The sequence below is a fragment of the Hemitrygon akajei genome, unplaced genomic scaffold, assembly GCF_048418815.1.
Source record: "Hemitrygon akajei unplaced genomic scaffold, sHemAka1.3 Scf000061, whole genome shotgun sequence".
Lineage (NCBI taxonomy): Eukaryota > Metazoa > Chordata > Chondrichthyes > Myliobatiformes > Dasyatidae > Hemitrygon > Hemitrygon akajei.
The window spans coordinates 3,434,810-3,454,677 of NW_027331947.1; the positions used below are offsets into that span (position 1 = coordinate 3,434,810).

A 19,868-nucleotide genomic window follows, 5' to 3' on the forward strand; every position below is an offset into this window, starting at 1 on the left:
CAGAAAGAAAGATTTTGACATCTTGGCCTTCATGAACCAACGTATCATTCCAGATCCAGCACTGTGCCCAGTTAGAAGGTGATTTCTCTCTCCAACTTGTGCTGAAGTTCACTGTGACAGTGTGATGTCAGTTCACAGCTTGACAACTCAGTGATCTCATCTGAAATTTTGTCCTACAGCCACTGATGGATTTTTAAATATTTTTACAGGTTGAAAACGACAAGGAATTTGTCTATGGGAATTCAAACACACCACACCAGTTGTGCTGTCTCTGTCTAGATATTTAAGGAGCAAGGGATTCAATCAACCATCCTTCCTGCTCGGACTGTAGGGAGAGATTCACTCGGTCATCTGACCAACTGGCACGTCCATCATTTTACACAGGGGAGAGGCCGTTCACCTGCTCAGACAGTGGGAACAGATTCACTCGGTCATCTCAACTGAAGGTACATCAGCAAGTTCACACTGGGCAAGGCCATTCACCTGTTCTGTGTGTGAGAAGGGATTCAGTCGGTCATCCCACCTGTGGACACACCAGTCAGATCACTCTGGCAGGTCATCTGCTGAATTTGTGGAGAAGGATTCACTCGGTCATCTGACCTAATGGCTCACCAGCGAGTTCACACCGGGGAGCGGCCGTTCACCTGCTTAGACTGTGGGAAGGGATTCACTCAGTCATCCCAACTGAAGGTACATCAGCGAGTTCACACTGGGGAGAGGCCGTTCACGTGCTCAGACTGTGGGAAGGGATTCATGTTGTCATTTCACCTAATGAGACACCAGTCAGTTCACACCGGGGAGCGACTGTTCACCTGCTCAGAATGTGGGAAAGGGTTCACTCAGTCATCTGAACTACTGGCACACCAGTCTGTTCACACTGGGGAGAGGCCGTTTACCTGCGGTGAATGTGGGAAGGGATTCACTCGGTCATCTCACCTACTGGCACACCAGCGAGTTCACACCGGGGAGAAGCCATTCACCTGCTCAGACTGTGGGAAGGGATTCTCTTGGTCATCTGATCTACAAAAACACCAGCGAGTTCACAGTGGGGAGAGGCTGTTCACCTGCTCAGTCTGTGGGAATGGATTCACTCAGTTATCCAACCTACAGAGTCACCAACGAGTTCACACTGGGGAGAAGCCGTTCATCTGCTCAGACTGTGGGAAGGGATTCAGTCAGTCAGCCACACTACAAAGACACCAGAGAGTTCACACTGGGGAGAGGCTGTTCACCTGCTCAATCTGTGGGAAGGGATTCACTCAGTCATCTGATATGCTGGCACACCAGCGATTTCACACTGGGGAGAGGCCGTTCACTTGCTCAGACTGTGGGAAGAGATTCACTCAGTCATCCACCCTACAGAGACACCAGTCAGTTCACACTGGGGAGAGGCCATTCACCTGCTCAGTCTGTGGAAAGGGATTCACACGGTCATCCACCCTATTGGCACATCAGTCAGTTCACACTGGGGAGAGGCCGTTCACCTGCGGTGAATGTGGGAAGGGGTTCACTCAGTTATCTCATCTACAGAGACACCAGCGAGTTCACACTGGGTAGAGGCCGTTCACCTGCTCAGACTTTGAGAAGAGATTCTCTCCGCGATCTCCACCAAATGTGTGTCATTGAGTTCACACGGGGAGTGACTGTTCACCTGCTGTGAATGTGGGGAAGGATTCACTCAGTAATCAAACCTTCTGACACACTACGGGGTTCACACTGGGGAGGAAGTTTCAATGAGCTGCTTGCTGCATATTTGTCCATCACCGTTGCTGAATGCAATTTCGAGATTGACTGTCGGTGCTGAACTCTGCAATTATTGCTGCTGCTCACCAAACCCAGGTCTGCACCCTGGTCACTGGGCATAGAAGGAGTTTCTTCTGCTACACATTCACCTTTAATGGGACTGGAGTTTAATATTCTGCATCTGAGACAAATAAATCAGTTCTATTTTAAACTCTGTCTCTGGTACTTAGTGAATTTATAACACACCTAGTGTACAGTAGAGAGTCAACTCAGGCCAGCTGGACCCGGCCAATGATTCTGTTCCTAAACAGTCCTTTTAAATCCTCCCCTGTTGTTCCCCTCTCACTGTCCCTGTGGTGATGGGTTCCAAACAGTCACCACTCTGTGGTTTCTGAGGTTTCCATTGAATTCTCTGCAGACTGAAGAAGTTGAGCTGACTGCAGTTCTGTCTGAGATGTTCTTCGCCCTTCAAATCTCTGGGCTGAGGAAGAATGACATTGGGAGTTAACCTCCTCAGTCATGACTCATTTCCACATTATGGGTCATTTCCCCTGCTTCTGAAGGGTTGTCGAAAGCACCACTGTACTCTAAATACTAAAAGCAGAATGCGAAACCATTAGTTGGATGTTCAACGAAGCAGGGTCAGAAACCAGAGGCAGGTCCGCACGGGGCAGAGTTTGGAGCTCTGGACGATGGTCGGGGTAAGAAAGTACGATGAGGAAAAGGGAATCAGCAGCGGGGCGTGGCAACGAATGGCAGAGTAGCAACATTTGGAAGCTGATTGATGGAGAAAATCTTTTGTTCGTCTGACTGGACACACAAACAATGCCTGTGGTGAGGTGCGCCACTGGTTGAGGAACGTGTGTGTGTTTGGAATGGTTTTATCTATTGAGGGAGTTGTTCCTGCTTGTTTATCCTGTAATATTATTAATGACCTTCTAGGTTCCTCCAGCATTTTGTGTTTGTGTTGCTTGGACTTCCAGCATCCACAGATTCTCTCCTGTTTTTGATAAGAGCAAAAGCCGGGTCATATAATATAGCAAGAAAACAGTGGGAAGTGAGAGGTTTGGAAAGTATTTACATAACCAACAGGAGACAACTAAAAAAAAACACTGGAGAGAAAAGATGAAAAAATTAAGGTAAGTGAGCCAATAATATCAAGTATCAAAAGTTGTTCAGATATATAAAGAGTAAAGGAGAGGCAAGAGTTAATATTGTACCGCTGGAAGATGATGCTGGTGAGTTAGTAATAGAGTAAAGAAATAGCGGTCGAATGTAATAAGTATTTTGTGTCAATCTTCACTGTGTCAGACACTCGCAGTATAAGACTATCAGACATAGGAGCAGAATTAGGCCACTCAGCCCCATCGAGTCTGCTCCGCCGATCTATCATGGCTGATCTCGGTTCTCACTCAACCCCATTCACCTGTCTCCTCGGCATATCCTGTAATGCCCTGACTGATCAGCAAACTTTTAGCTTCTGCCTAAGATGTACCCACAGGCTTGGCCCCCACCGCCGTCTGTATCAGAGAATTCCACAGGTTCACTGCTCTCTGACTAAATAAAATCCTCTTTAAATATTCTAAAAGGTTGCTCCTCAGTTTGGAGGCTGTGCCCTTTGTTATGGCTACCCCCCACCGTACGAAAAGTCATCTCCTCATCCACACTATCTGGACCTTTCCACATTCGGTAGGATTCAGTGAGATTTTACACCACCCCCCCCCCCCCACATTTATTAAACACAGGTCAGTGTAGGAGTACAGGCCCAAGGCTGGGAAACGCGTCTCATATCTTAACCCCTTTATTACTGGAATCATCTTCTTGTACACCTCTGGATTCTCTACAACGACAACACACCTTTTCTGAGATATGCATCCCAAATACTCTCAGTGCGGCCTAAGTAGTATCTTATAAAGTACCAGCATCATCTCCTTGCTTATAGATTCTACTTAACTTTAAATAAATGCCAGCATTGCATTTGCCTTCTTTACCATAGGCTCAACCTGTAAATTAACCTTCTGGGAGTCTTGCCCGAGGATTCATATTTCCTTCAGTACTTCTGTTGTATGAACCTTCTCCCCAATCAGATGATAGTTCACTATTGTTCCTTTTGCCAAAATGCATTATCGTGCATTTTCCAGTATTGTATTCCATTTGCCACTTTTTTGCCCGTTCTTGAAATTTGTCTGTGTTCTGCTGCAATCGCATTGTTTCCTCAGCACTACCAATGCCTCCACCTATCTTTGTATCATCCGCAAACCTTGCCACAAAGCCATCAGTTCCATTATCCAACTCATTGACAAACAATGTGAAAAGTAGTGGACCAAATACTGACCCCTGAAGACCACAAGTCACTGCTAGCCAACCAGAATGGGCCCCTTTTATTCCCACTTGCTGCCTCTTGGCTGTCAGCCATTCCTCTGTCCATGCCAGTATTTCTTCTGATTTTTATCCTGTTAAGCAGTCTCATGTGTGACACCTTATCAGATACCTTCTGAAAATCCAAGTAAATGATATCCACTGCCTCTCGTTTGTCCATCCTGCTTATGACTTCCTCGAAGATCTGTAACAGACTTGTCAGGCATGATTTCCCTGTACAGAACCTATGCTGGCTTTGACTTATTATATCATTAGTCTCCCAGTACCCCAAAACCTCATCTGTTATATTAGACTCAAATGCTTTGGTTTTAGTTGCCTGTTGTTAGATTTTAAAAGAAACCCAATTATCTAACTTTTGCTAACTTATGCACACTTTCCTTGGCTTGTATACAGTCCTTAACTTCCTTTGTCAGCCGTGGTAGTCTAGCCCCGCTGTTTGAGAACTACTTCTGCCGGACATATCTATCCTGTACGTTATGAACTATTCTCAGAGACGTCAGCCACCTGGGGAATCACCTCTCTCATGCCTCTGTAATTCACTTTATTCCATTGCGATACTCCGCATGTGACCTGTGCTTCTCCCTCACAAATTGCAGTGGGAATTCAATCAAATTATGATCACTGCCTTCTAGTGGTTCCTTTACATTAACCTCCCTAATAAGATCTGGGTTATTACACAACACCAAAACTAGATAGCAATTCCCTGAGTAGGCTCAACCATCAGCTGCTCTAAAAAGCCATTTCGTAAGCATTCCCTCTCGCGATCGGACACAAAGGCCTGAAGGTAGATAAGACTGCTTGACCAGAAGGTGTACAGCCCAGGGTTCAGAAAGAGGTAGCTGATGAGACTGTGAAAGCATTAGAGTCATAGAACATTACAACACAGGCAAACCCCTTTCGGCCAATTTAGTCCATGCCAAAACATTAATCTGCTGAGTTCCAACAACTTCCACCTGGACCATCGCCCTCCATATCCTTCTCATCCATGGACGTAAGCAAACTTCTCCTGAGATTGAAAATCGTCCCTGCCACTTGCTCTGGCAGCTCGGTGCAGACTCTCCCCGCCTCTGAATGAAGAAGTTCCCCCTTAGTTTTCTCTTCAAGTGATGAGTAATGATCTGTCACAAATCACTAGATGTTGGAATGGTTCTGGCGGACTAGAAACTTGCAAATGTCACTCCACTCTTTAAGAAGAGAGGGAGGCAGAAGAAAAAAAACAATGGACAACAAAGGTTTTGCTTCCTGAAAACCTTTAGGTGTATCTTATGAACTTTGGGCTACTGATCATGAAAATCACCATGGAATTTCCCTATCACGCACCATTTTTTGAAATCACTTATGTTTATTATTTCAATTCATATTTCCGGTCAATTAAAATGTTGCCTGCAATGTCAGCTGGAAAGTTTCCTATCTTGTCCAGGCATGCTTGGGCATACTTAGCCGGCGCGGCTGCTGCATGGCAGGACAGGTTTTAGTAATAATTATTGGGTTCAGGACTGTAAGGATGGAATTTGCTATTACCAGGCAGAGGAAAAAAAATCTATGAAAGATTTTCACCAGAATAACTGATGCCAAGGTTAAGGAAAGCATTGTTATTGGTCCACAAATCAAACAGGTCATCAATGACAGGCAATTTGAAGAATGTCTAGTGGGACTGGAGAAAATGACATGGAAGGCATTCAAGGAAGTTGTTGAAATTTTTCTCGGCATCAACAGAGTACCAAGCTTCATGCAGCTGGTTGAAACCATGCTTCAAGCATATAAAACCATGAAATGCAACATGTCACTAATGATTCATTTTCTGCATTCACATTTGGACTTCCTCCCTGCAAATCTTGGTGCTGTTAGTGACGAGCATGGTGAAAGATTTCACCAGGACATTGCGGTCATGGAGAAAAGATACCAGGGCAACTGAATCCAGCAATGCTGCAAATTAGTGTTGGACACTTAAGCGAGAAGCCTCAGACACTGAGTTGGAAATCATTAACCAAGTATTTTTAACTTGGTTGCACTATTGCAAAGCATCAGCACATTATGCAATTAAAGACAATATGTTCAATAAAAGTTAATTTGTCATTTTTCCAAATTCCTGCGTGATACAAGTAGTCTTAAATTATATCGTGTTCATCTTCAAGCAGTTTATCATAAACAAAAAAATTCTGAGGATGCAACGCTTTTGAAAAAAAAATTGTTGTCCAGTGAGATTATAGGACAGCTAGTCTGATCTCAGTGGTCAGGAATATGTTCGGGTGTATTAAGGGTGAGTTTTTTGGGTACTGTAAATTGGGGAGGCATGATGAAGTAGGACAAAGTCAGCAGAATTCCTTTGCAGGGAATCGTGTGTGACAAATCACTTGCAATATTTTGAGGAAATAGCAGGCAAGATAGATAAAGCAGAGACAGTGGATGGTGTTTGCATGGATTTTCAGATGAGCTTTAACAAGGTACCCCATGCAAGGCCGATTGAGAAAGTAAGGAGGCAATGGATCCAAGAGGACATTGCTTTGTGGGTCCAGAACTGGCTTGCCACAGAGGACAAAGAGTAGTTGTAGTCGGGTCATATTCTGCATGGAGGTCGGTGACTAGTGGTCTATTACTGGTGGACTAGTGGATGACTCCCATCCACTCCATAAGGTACTGGTTAGGCAGAGAATTGCATTCAGCCAGAGACTCATTCCACCAAGATGTAACACTGAGCGTCATAAGAAGTCATTCCTGCCTGTGGTCATCAAACTTTACAATTCCTCCCTGGGAGTGTCAGACACCTGAGCCAATAGGCTGGTCTTGGACTTATTTCCACTTGGAATAATTTACTTATTATTATTATTATTAAATTATGGCTTTATATTGCTATATTTCTACACCATTCTTGGTTGGTGTAACTGTAACAAAATCCAATTTCCCTCGGGTTCAATAAAGTATATCTGTCTGTATGTCTGGTGTGCCTCAGGAATCTGTTCTGGACCTCTACTCCTCGTGATTTTTATAAATGACCTGGATAAGGAAGTGGAGGGATAGGATAGTAAGTTTGCTGATGACACAAAGTTTGGGGGGTGTTGTTGATAATGTGGAGGGCTTTCAGGTGTTACAGCAGGACATTGATAAGATGCAAAACTGGACTGAGAAGTGGCAAATGGAGTTCAACACTGATAAGTGTGAGGTGATTCATTTTGTTAGGTCAAATATGATGGCAGAATATAGTATTAATGGTAAGACTCTTGGCAGTGTAGAGGATCCGCGGGATCTTAGGGTCCGAGTCCATAGGACACTCAAAGCTGTTACACAGGTTGACTGTGTGGTTAAAAAGGCATAAGGTGCATTGGCTTTCATCAACCGTGCGACTGAGTTAAGAGCCGAGAGTAATGTTGCAGCTATATAGGACTCTGGTCAGAGTCAACTTGGAGTATTGTGCTCATTTCTGGTCGCGTCAATACAGGAAGGATGTGGAAACCATTGAAAGGGTGCAGAGGAGATTTACAAGGATGTTGCCTGGATTGGGGAACGTGCCTTATGAGAATAGGTTGAGTGAATTCGGCCTTTTCTCTTTGGAGCGATGGAGGACGAGAGATGACCTGATAGAGGTGTATAAGGTGATGAGAGGCATTGATCGTGTGGATAGTCAGAGGCTTTTTCCAGGGCTGAAATGGCTAACATGAGAGGGAAAGTTTTTTTGACACAGAGAGTGGTGAGTGTGTGGAATGGGCTGCCGGGGGCGGTGTTGGAGGCTGAACCGATAGGGTGTTTTAAGAGACTCCTGGACAGGTAGATGGATCTTAGAAAACTAGAGGGCTATGGGTAACCCTAGGTAATTTCTAAGTTAAGGACATGTTCGGCACAGCATTGTGGCTGAAGTGCCGAAATTGTGCTGTACGGTTTCTATGAAGATGCATTTTGTGTCAATAACTGATTTGGAAATGTTGGATTTGGTCTCTTAGCCAAATAGTGGACACAGTTTGGGAACAACTGGGTTCCAAGTATTGGTCCCTACAACACCCACTGGGACATCTTACAGGCCCAGGAAGGGTCTTTAAACAGACCGACTACCAGAACAGACGAAGACCACTCGGCCCCTCCAAACGTCCTGTCATTCAATAAGTCCCTGGACTGGTCCATTCGCCCCCCACTTTGCTCGGACCATTGGCCCCACTTGTAGGTCAATAGACTGCCGGTTTGACCCCCAATGTGGTGAATCCCTCTGTTCGTCACCACTCCATCTTTCCAATAAAATGCACCCCCCCCCCCCCTTCCTTCCCCTGCTGGGTTCATTCTCTCTGTTCCCGGGGGTTCGGCAACAAGCCGATTCGCCCAGTGTTCTCCTCCTACCTCTCGGCGATACATTAGACTCCGGCCGCAGGGACGCTTCAGAAGCGCCCCAACTTCCCTCGGAGGGAAATGGAAAGAAATCAAAAAGCGGGACATTTACTTTGAGGTTTATCCGCCCGAGGAAGCGGGGGAGACGATCTCTCGGCTGTTTCTCCTGTACTATTGGGTGTAACGAGTAATTGACATCGCTTCGCACCAATGGAAATAACGCAGCGCCTGAATCCTCTGTTTTTCTGGGGGCCATAATTATAACTGTTGCTCGACAGATCCCACTGAATAAAGTTGAAATTTCAAAGTTTAAGTCGGAAAAGGGAGAGATTAACGGCGGACAGAAATCGACTGTGTCTTACATGTCCGTGAGCGGGAGGCGGAGTCCTGTGTTAAATGTTTAACCATCACGGTGACTGAAGGCAGCTGCAGGTTCATGAGGGACTGTTACTGTCAGATTCTGCAGTTCTTGCGGCTGCTTATCGCACCCAGGACTGACCCTGGTCACTGAGCATTGGAGGAGTCTGTTCTGCTGATGTAGCCTTAAACTAGACTGGTGTTTTAATGTTGTGGAGCTGTGAAAGATAAATCAGTTTGTATCAAATCCCGTGTCTCAGTACTTACTGTCTCTACCACACTCACGATGCAAACTAGGGAGGCCTCTCGGCCCATTTGGTCCATGCCCATATTTCTGTTCCATATCAGTATATCAAAATCTACCCATGCCGTTCCCCTCTCACTCTCCCTGAGATGACAGGTTGCCAACCATGTAACCTACTCTAGAAAATGCTTAGAAAATGCATACTGCATAGCCACCTATTTTCCTAAGCTCCATGTACCTATCTAAGAGTCTCTTAAAAGACCCTATTGTATCAGCTTCTACCACCATCGCTGGCAATGCATTCCACACAAATAGCACTCTTTGCTTTAAAAACTTAGCTCTGACATCTCCTCTGTACCTCTTCCAAGCAGCAATAAACCTATTCCCCCTCGTGTTAGCCGTTTCAGCCCTGGGAAAAAGCCTCTGTCAGCCCTGGGAAAAAGCCTCTGGCTATCCACACGACCAATGCCTCTCATCATCTTATACACCTGCATGAATTCCCTGCATGATTTTCTCCGGGCTGAATAAGACGATGAGCTCACTGTGGTTGTGACGTTCTTCAGGGCTCCGGACGAAGTTGGTTAAACTCCTTCTTCCCTGCTCTTTTCAACGTTTTGGATCATTTTCTCCAATTTTAATGGACTGTGCTCAGACAGCTGGGTTGTTGCAATTGTTACGTACCAGCAGCAACAGATCACTAATGGAGTCTGGTTTCGATGTTAAAACCACTATCTTCATTAGTATCTGCTCCAGATATAAAAGATTAAACGAAATAAACAGAAGTTAACAGTGTAATGCGTATATATAGCTCCCAAACTATCAAGCTCGGGAAACAATGCTTAAAGCCTTAAGATGGTAAAATAGAAAAGTCCAGTAATCCACGGAACAAGTGAGTGAGAGGAGAGATTTGTAAATCCACACGAACATGTAGAGAGAAGGCAATTACGAAGAATTCCACACACATTCCACGCTGGGTAAACGAAAGAACAGTCGCCGAAGATCTTATCCGTCAATTAGTTCCGAAATCCACTTAGAAATATCACCAGGTGACAGTCACAGGAATATCGTCTTCAAGTGGTTACCACAGAACACCCCGATTCCAGGTAAGGGTCAACAAAAGTGATACCACAGGATACTCCAGCAAATCCACACATATGGATGATACGAAGTGACAGTCACACATCCGTTGTGCACTGCGTGCCGATGATCAGATCAACCCAACCTTTTCGGCATGAAAGAGTTCCAACAGTTTTTCTTTCTTTCTTTCTCTCTCTCTCCTCTCTCTCTCTCTCTCCTCTCTCTCTCTCTCTCTCTCTCTCTCTCTCTCTCTCTCTCTCTCTCTCTCTCTCTCTCTCTCTCTCCCTCCCTCCCTCCCCCTCTCCCTCTCCCTCTCCCCCTCCCTCTCCCTCTCCCCCCTCCCTCGCAGTCTTCTCGCCTCATTCCGGCACTTCAGGCGACACTCACAGTAAACGAACCTGCGGTCTTATCACACAATGCGCCTCTAAAGTCTGACAGCAGACTAGCGAGTGAATCTTCGATGGTGCAGAGTCAGAAACCAAAGTGTTGCCAGCCTGAGTCAGGGTTTTGGGGCTCCAGAGAGAGATGGGGTCTAGAGTTTACGAGCAGGAGGAGGAATCAGACCAGCAGGATGTAGCTACAAAAGAAAGACCAGAAACATTTGGAAACTGGTTGACCGGGAAAAAAGGGGGTTAAATTCTGCAAAATACTAGTGGAAATCAACAGATGAGGCAGAAAATGTGAAGAGGAATAAATAGACAAGGTTTAGGCCGAGCCCCTTCAGCATGTCTCGACTGTGTACTCCTCTGCTTAGTTGCTGCCTGAACTGCAGAGTTCCTCCAGCATTTTGTGTGTGTGTGCGTCTCTGTATTTCGAACAACTGCAGAATCTCCTGTGTTTTATAACTGCATTTTTACTTTGGCATTAGATACATGTTGATATTGAATATAGTGTTTATGGGAGCCACTTTCTGCGTTAAAACAGCTGCTGATTTTTCTATGCACAGGAAAAAAATAGAGGTATGGACAATGAACCGGTGGTTGCAGAAATGTTTAATGGCACCCGTAATTACCCATAATGCGGTGCGTTAAAAATTTCGCCGGCTCTAAAGCACCGATGAAATGCGCAGGCGTCAGGCTGATGACGTCCCCGAGTATCACGCATGCGCGCTGTACCCTGAAGGCATTGAAAATGTCGGGTGCAGGTAAGAGCGATTCTCTCCGTTTTTTATATTAAACACGGACTTCAGAACGATTCCTGTGAAATCCGGTCACGGTGGCCAGCAATTCCGGAACAGTCCTGCTCTTTTCCCTCTCTCTCAACCCCACGATGCGTACACGGGCCCCGGGAAGCTTCCGGCTGATGAGGGAATGGGAACCGATGGATCTCTCAGACAGAGCTGAGATCCAGCTATCTAAATGCAAGGATTAGGAACTGGGAGGAACGGAACAAAATCTTTTGCATCAGCCGTAGAGAAAATTACCTTTGTTCTGCCTCCAATCACAAAGAAGAGGAAATCAGCAGATGCTGGAAATCTAAGCAACCCACACAAAATGCCGGCGCAACTCAGCATTAGTAGTCTTTTCTATAGATGCTGCCCGGCCTGCTGAGTTCCTCCAGCATTTTGTGTGTGTGTTGCTTGTTCTACCTCCTCTTGTTCTGGACCTTTTCTACAGGTGAGAACATGTTTTGACCCATTCTCTCTGGGTACATGATAATATCAAACACCTTTGTCCTGGGCAAAAAGTAACTTTCACATCACAAATGTGCCAGACTCCAATGAGACAGACTACTGCCCTTCCCTTGCCATCACCGAGTTCATCACCGTCAGTCATCTGGAGAGGGTTCAGGGGAAATATTTATGTACAACACAGAAACTGCTGTTACCTGTCTGTATTGTGGTGATGCAAAAGTTGCTTGAGAATTTGCAAATGGGAAGAAGTGGAGTGAAATTTGGAAATCTGACTTTTTAAAGCGTCATTTAGCAAGCAAATCACATATGGACAGTGTGCAAAAGCTCTGGCGAGAAAATCCTTCATAACCCGTTATAGGCCTGCTACATAGGCTGTGTGAGAGTGCAGATGAATTCGATAGAACTCAGAGGAGATCAAAGTTTTTATCGACAGTGATTTGCTAGCTGTGAAAATGAATACCTCTCTATATAAAATTCACTGTGCACATGTTGTCACTGGGTAAAAAAAATACACAGTACATGATTTATGTGCACACTGGTCATTACAAATTAGAGGGGACATTGGTGGGAAGGTGGTGAGACCTCCAGTGTCCCTGATGCCCTCACATACAAGATGTGCATCCAGCTGCAGCTTGTAACCCTGCACTTCAATGAGCTGCAACTTGAAATGGGTGAATTCCAGATCATCCAGCAGTTGGAGGGGGTGATAGATATGACATGAAGAGAGGTGAGTTACACCCAAGGTGCCGGACACAGGAAACTGGGTGAGAATCAGGAAGGGGAATGAGGTTAAATAGCCATCGCAGAGTACTCTAGTGGCCATCCCCAACAACAACAGGTGGACCACTTTAGAAACTGTTGGAGGGGGGAATTACCTGGCAGAGGAAAGTCAAAAGGCTGATAGGGGATTCGTTAGTTAGAGGAACAGAACAGAGGGGACGAATATCCTAGTGGTAAGGCTTGCTAGTGGTAGTGAACGGTGGGGGGGGGGGGGGGTGATGTGGTTAAAATAAGTTGTAGGGGGAATGGGAGCCAGAATGACAGAACAGATAGTGGAGAGGGTGAATTGAATTGACTTTATTAAATACATACTTCATAAACATGAGGAGTAGAAATCTTTACGTTACATCTCCATGTAAATGTGCAATGTGTAATTTATAGTAACTTATATAGATAGTTTTGCACATAGGACAGTCAATATAACATCGAAATGCAATTGTATCAGCATGAATTAATCAGTCTGATGGCCTGGTGGAAGATGATGTCCCGGAGCCTGTTGCTTCTTTTGCTGTGGTACCGTTTCCTGGATGGTAGCAGCAGGAACAGTTTGTGGTTGTGGTGAATTGGGCCTGTTTGTCCCTGATATTCTTTGGGCCCTTTTTACACACCTGTCTGTGTAAATGTACTGAATCGTGTAAAGTAGATTGTGCAATGGATAATTTCCTTGTTTATATTTTAGAGACATTTTTAGGTGCATAAAATGATGAGGGGTATTGAGCGTGTGAGTGGCCAGAGGAGTGTTTTTTTTCCCCCAGGGTTGAAATGGTTAATGCCGCTTTTTCCACACTCCCATAGACCCTTTGTCCATCTCCTGAGTAAATAGAGATGGAAAAATATTTAAGATCTCCCCCATCTGCTTTGTTCCACACGTGGATTGCCATTCCGGTCTTCCAGAGGACCAACTTTGTGCCTTGCAATCCTTTTGCACTTAATCTATCTCTTGAAATCCAACACAGATTGCCTTGTGCAGGAAGGCACAGAGTCGACTGTACTTCCTAAGAAGGTTGGCGTCATTCAATGTCTGTAGTGAGATGCTGAAGATGTTCTATAGGTCAGTTGTGGAGAGCGCCCTCTTCTTTGTGGTGGCGTGTTGGGGAGGAAGCATTAAGAAGAGGGGGACGCCTCACGTCTTAATAAGCTGGTAAGGAAGGCGGGCTCTGTCGTGGGCAAAGTACTGGAGAGTTTAACATCGGTAGCTGAGCGAAGGGCGCTGAGTAGGCTACGGTCAATTATGGATAACTCTGAACATCCTCTACATAGCACCATCCAGAGACAGAGAAGCAGTTTCAGCGACAGGTTACTATCGATGCAATGCTCCTCAGACAGGATGAAGAGGTCAATACTCCCCAATGCCATTAGGCTTTACAATTCTACCGCCAGGACTTAAGAACTTTTTAAAAGCTATTATTAATGCTTTTTGAGATAGTGATTTAGATGCATATCATATTTTTTACTGAGTTAAGTATTGTATGTAATTAGTTTTGCTACAACAAGTGTATGGGACATTGGAAAAAAGTTGAATTTCCCCATGGGGATGAATAAAGTATCTATCTATCTACATGATTTATGTGCACACGTCATTACAAATTAGAGGGGTATTGGAGGGAAGGTGGGGAGACCTCCAGTGTCCCTGATGTCCTCACCTACAAGATGTGCATCCAGCTGCAGCTTGTAACCCAGCACTTTAAGGAGTTGGAACTGGAAATGGATGAATTCCGGATCATCCGGGAGTTGGAGGGGGTGATAGATATGACATGAAGAGAAGTGAGTTACACCCAAGGTGCAGGACACAGGAAACTGGGTGAGAGTCAGGAAGGGGAATGAGGTTACATACCCATCGCAGAGCACTCTTGTGGCCATCCCCGACAGCAACAGGTGGAACACTTTAGAAAGTATTGGGGGGGATTACCTGGCAGAGGAATGTCAAAGGAGTGATAGGGGATTCATTAGTTAGGGGAACAGAACAGGAAGGGGACTAATATCCTCGTGGTAAGGCTGCGAGAGCAAGTGTGGTGGAGGGGGGTGCTGATGTGGTTAAAATGATTTGTAGGGGGAATGGGAGCCAGAAAGACAGGACAGATAGTGGAGAGGGTGATTTGAATTGAATTGACTTTCTTACATACATATGCATGAGGAGTAGAAGTCTTTACGTTACATCTCCATCTAAATGTGCAATGTGTAATTTATAGTAATTTATAATAAATAGTTTGTGCATATAACAGTCAGTATAACATAAATATGCAGTTGTATCAGCATGAATTAATCAGTCTGATGGCCTGGTGGAAGATGATGTCCCGGAGCCTGTTGCTCCTTTTGCTGTGGTACCGTTTCCTGGATGGCAGCAGCAGGAACAGTTTGTGGTTGTGAATATCTTTTGGGCCCTTTTTCCACACCTGTCTCTGTAAATGTCCTGAATAGTGGGAAGTTCACATCTACAGATGCGCTGGGCTGTCCGCACCACTCTCTGCAGGTTCCTGAGATTAAGGGAAGTACAGTTCCCATACCAGGCAGTGATGCAGCCAGTCAGGATGCTCTCTATTGTGTCCCTGTAGAATGTCCTCAGGATTTTGGTCCCCATCCCCAACTTTTTCAACTATCTGAGGTGAAAGAGGTGCTGCTGCGCTCTTTTCACAACACAGCCGGTATGTACAGACCATGTGAGATGCTTGGTGATGTTTATGCCGAGGATCTTAAAGCTGTTCACCCTCTCAGCCCCAGATCCTTTGCTGTCAGCCTGTCTCCATTCCTCCTGCTGCTTTGTTTTTGTGACAATGAGGGAGAGTTTGTTTTCTTGACACCAGTCAGATGTTGTTCAGATCTCAGACAGAGTCAGCAATCAAATGGTTGAGCATGGTGCGATGAATGTGCTGAGCTGTGTATATCACAATGCAAGAAGCATTGTAGGAAACCCTGATGAGCTCAGGACAGGGAATTATGATATTGTGGCCATTATAGGGGCTTGTTTACACACAACAGTCTGAGGGATTTAGAGATATTTGTAGAGAGATTGCAGACCATGCCAAGAAACAAAGGTTGTTCCAGTAAGTGATTTTAACATTCCATATATTGACTGGGACTCCCATACTGTAAAAGGATTAGATGGGGTAAAGTTTGTCAAATGTGCCCTTAATCAGTACGTAGAATTCCCGACATAGAAGTGTGCAATAAGCTGTTAGGAAATGATCCAGGGTGGTGACAGAATTTGTGATCATAATGCCATGAGATTCCAAGTAAATATGGAAAAAGAAAGATCTGGTCCAGGGGTTAAGATTCTAAATTGCAGAAAGGTCAATTTTGATGGTATCAGAAAGAATCTGACAAGTGTGGTTTGGGACAGGTTGTTTCCTGGCAAAGGAGTACCTGTAAGTGGGAGGCCTTCAGATGTGAATTTTTAAGGATGCAGTGTTTGTATGTGCCTGCCAAAATGAAAGTTGAAAGGTAACTGGTCCAGGGAACCTTGCTTTTGAAGAGAAATTGAAGCCTCGTATATTTTGTTCCTCTAAATGCCTCAGACTGTTGGGTGCTACCGAGACCCATTAATGACTACAAGTCATGATTCCACGCACTGAGCTCATCTGACTTTTTTTGTTGTCTTCTTTTGGTTTCTCAAAGCTTGTGAATAGTTTTTGTTGTTTGTTTGCCCTCTCTTTGACATTTATGTTAGCTTTGGCTTCTCATTTTAGCCACAGTTGTGTCCTCCTGTCTTTCTAATGCTTCCACTTCTGTGGAATCACTCAGCTCCTGAATTGCTCCAGAAATTCCAGCCACTGCTGCTCAATTGTCACTCCTACCCTTTCCCTTCCAAACAAGTTTGGCCAGCTTCTCTGCCATATAAACATGGAGAAGTTGAGTACAGAAACAGGCTCTTTGGCCCATGTAGTCAATGCCAAAAAACATTTAATCTTGCTGTGCAATCTGGACCAGCTGGGAAAATGTTTTGAGAAATGGAAAATGGAATTTAATGCAGATAAGTGTGAGTTGTTGCACTTTGGTATGATCTACTAAGGGAGGTCTTTCACAGTGACTGGTCAGGCACGGAGGAGTGTTGTAGAAGAAAGGGACCTGGGTATACAAGTCCTTAATTCACTGAAAGTGGTATCACAGTTAGATAGAGATGAAGGAAAGATTTTAGCTCATTGCCCTTCATGAAGCAAGTACTGACAACAATAAATGGATATTATGTTGATTTGTAGAAGACATTGGTGAGGCCTAATTTCGAGTATCGTGTGCAGTTTTGGTCACCAACCTACAGGAAAGATGTAAGGACTTTGAAAGAGTTCAGAGAAAATTCACAAGGATGTTGCCAGGTCTGGAGGACATGGGTTAGAAGGAAATATTAACAGGTTAGGACTTTATACCTTGGAATGTAGAAGATTGAGGGGATATTTGATTGTGATAGAGGGGCATAGATAGTGTAAATGCAAGCTGGCTTTTACCACTGAAATGGGGTGGGACCACAACCAGAGTCCATGGGCTAAGGGTTTTAAGGTGAAATGTTAAGGGGAACATGAGGGGAAGCTTCTTCACACGGACAGTCATCCGGCTGTGGAATGAGCAGCCAGCACAAGTGGTGCATGCGAGCTCGATTTCAACATTTAAGATGTTCGTGTAGGTACCTGGATGTTAGCAGTATGGAAGTGGACAGTTTAAATAGTTCAGCACAAACTATATGGCCCAAAGGGCCTGTTTCTGTGTTGTAATTTTCTATGACTGTTACAATAATACAAAAAATCACTCTGTCCTTTCAACAGATGTGGACCAACCATTCATCTCAGCAGGAATTTTCTACATGGCGTTAAAGCTGTGGCAATTTAAGTTAATCATACGTAAAAGAAAATCCCAGCTGCACATCTAGAAAGACTGTTTGCGTGAGACTGTTTCAGTTACTGTGGAGCCAGGAACCCATGCAGCTCAGCAGGAGCAGGGAATAATACCAATGGAGAGAGTTCAACTCAGCCAAGGTACAAATTGGAGATGGCAGAAAGGCCCCATTCTTATAGAGACAGGAAGATTATCAGGGAATTGATGGTCATTCCAGATACTAGCACTCTGCCCAGTCAGGAGATGATTTCTCTGTCCAACGGGTTGAACCTCACTGTAACAGTGTGATACCAAATCAAACGTTGGCAACTCAAGTAATCTCATCTGAGATGTTGTTCTACACCCATTGATGGATTTTGTAAATCTTTTTACAGGTTAAAAATGAGAAGGAATTTGTCTCCAGGAATCTCAAACATGGCATGCCAGTTTTGTTGACTCTTTCCAGATATTTTAGAAGTGGAGCAGGGGATTCAATCGACCATCCTTCCTGCTCAGACTGTGGGGAGGAATTCACTCGGTCATTTGACCAACTGGCACGCCCGTCATTTTACACAGGAGAAAGGCCATTCACCTGCTCAGACAGTGGGAATGGATTCACTCAGTTATCACAATTGAAGGTACATCACCAAGTTCATACTGGGCAAGGCCATTTACCTGTTCTGTGTGTGAGAAAGGATTCAGTCAGTCATCCCACCTGTGGAAACACCAGTCAGTTCACAATAGGCAGAGGCTGGTCATCTGCGGAATTTATGGGGAACGATTCACTCGGTCATCTGACCTAATGGCTCACCAGCGAGTTCACACCGGTGTGCGGCCATTCACCTGTTTGGACTGTGGGAAGGGATTCACTGGCTCATATAAACTGAAAGTTCATCATCGAGTTCACACTGGGGAGAAGCCATTCATCTGCTCAGTCTGTGGGAAGAGATTCTCTGAGTCATCTGCTCTACTGGTACATCAGCGAGTTCACACCGGGGAGAAGCCATTTACCTGCTCAGACTGTGGGAAGAGATTCACTCAGTCATCCACCCTACAGAGTCATCAGCGAGTTCACACTGGAGAGAGGCCGTTCATCTGCTCAGAGTGTGGGAAGGGATTCATTCGGTCATCCCAACTACTGGCACACTAGCGAGTTCACACTGGGGAGAAACCGCTCACCTGCTCAGAATGTGAGAAAGGATTCACTGAGTCATCCACCTTACAGAGGCATCAGCAGGTTCACACTGGGGAGAAGCCGTTCATCTGCTCAGTCTGTGGGAAGAGATTCTCTGAGTCATCTACCCTACTGGTACATCAGCGAGTTCACACTAGGGAGAGGCTGTTCACCTGCTCAGACTGTGGGAAGGGATGCACTAAATCATCTAAACTGAAAGTACATCAGCGAGTTCATGCTGGAGAGAGGTGGTTCACCTGTTCAGAATGTGGGAAGGGATTCACTCAGTTACACCATCTACAGAGACACCAGCAAGTTCACACTGGGGAGAAGCCATTCACCTGCTCGGAATGTGGGAAGAGATTCACTGATTCATCCATCCTACAGAGACACCAGCGAGTTCACACTGGGGAGAAGCCGTTCACTTGCTCAGTCTGTGGGAAGAGATTCACTCGGTTATCCACCCTACAGAGTCATCAGCGAATTCACACTGGGGAGAGGCCATTCACCTGCTCAGAATGTGGGAAGAGATTCACTGATTCATCCACCTTAGAGAAACATCAGCGAGTTCACACTGGGGAGAAGCAGTTCACCTGCTCAGTCTGTGGGAAGAGATTCACTCGGTTATCCACCCTACAGAGTCATCAGCGAGTTCACACTGGGGAGAAGCCGTTCACCCTGCTCAGAATGTGGGAAAGGATTCACTCAGTCATCCCGACTACTGGCACACCAGTCAGCTCACACTGGGGAGTGGCCGTTGTTATGAATCCCTATGTTTCATTTGCTGTGGACTGTCATTTTAAGAGAGAGAGAGATTAAGAAGGTGAATCAGTATGACTTGCTGCTTGTTTACATCGCTCGCAGCTTGTTTAGTTTTAACCAAGGACACAGACACTCAGAGTCAGACAGAGATGAAGGAGGAAAAATGGAAGGATTGAAACCAGGGAACTCGTGGCCAAGAGTCACTGTTTGGATCTTTCCTATGACCACAAGTGTGGGTTAATTATCGATTCTGTCATCTCGTTTGATCCATAGGAGTGGATCGGATTTGGGGTATCCTGTGAAGACCACTGAATGTATTAACCCTTGCCTGGGCGTGGTGTGGTAATTCACTTGAAGAGGATACCCCTTGTGACAAGTCACTTTCGGTGATAATTCATATATGGATTTGGAACAATGACAGATAAAATCTACAGTGACTGTTCTCCCATTTTACCTCCATGGAACCTGTGGAATTCGACAAAATTTCCTTCTCTCGACATTTACCCTGGATTACAAATATCTCTCTCTCATCACCTATTCCGTGGTTGAACTGAACTTTCATACTTTAGTATCTCAAGACTCCAAGTCTTGTTCCCCCCGAGCTCAAT

The 19,868-nt window shown here is 45.1% G+C and overlaps 1 protein-coding gene across 1 annotated transcript in view; it reads left to right on the forward strand.

Moving 5' to 3' along the window:
- Window positions 1–19,868, forward strand: part of LOC140721763 (uncharacterized) — a 71,013-nt gene that overhangs the window by 20,737 nt on the left and 30,408 nt on the right. Inside the window, 1 exon segment of the mRNA XM_073036559.1 lies at window positions 640–1,370. Within this exon segment, the coding sequence (XP_072892660.1) occupies window positions 640–1,370 (731 nt within the window).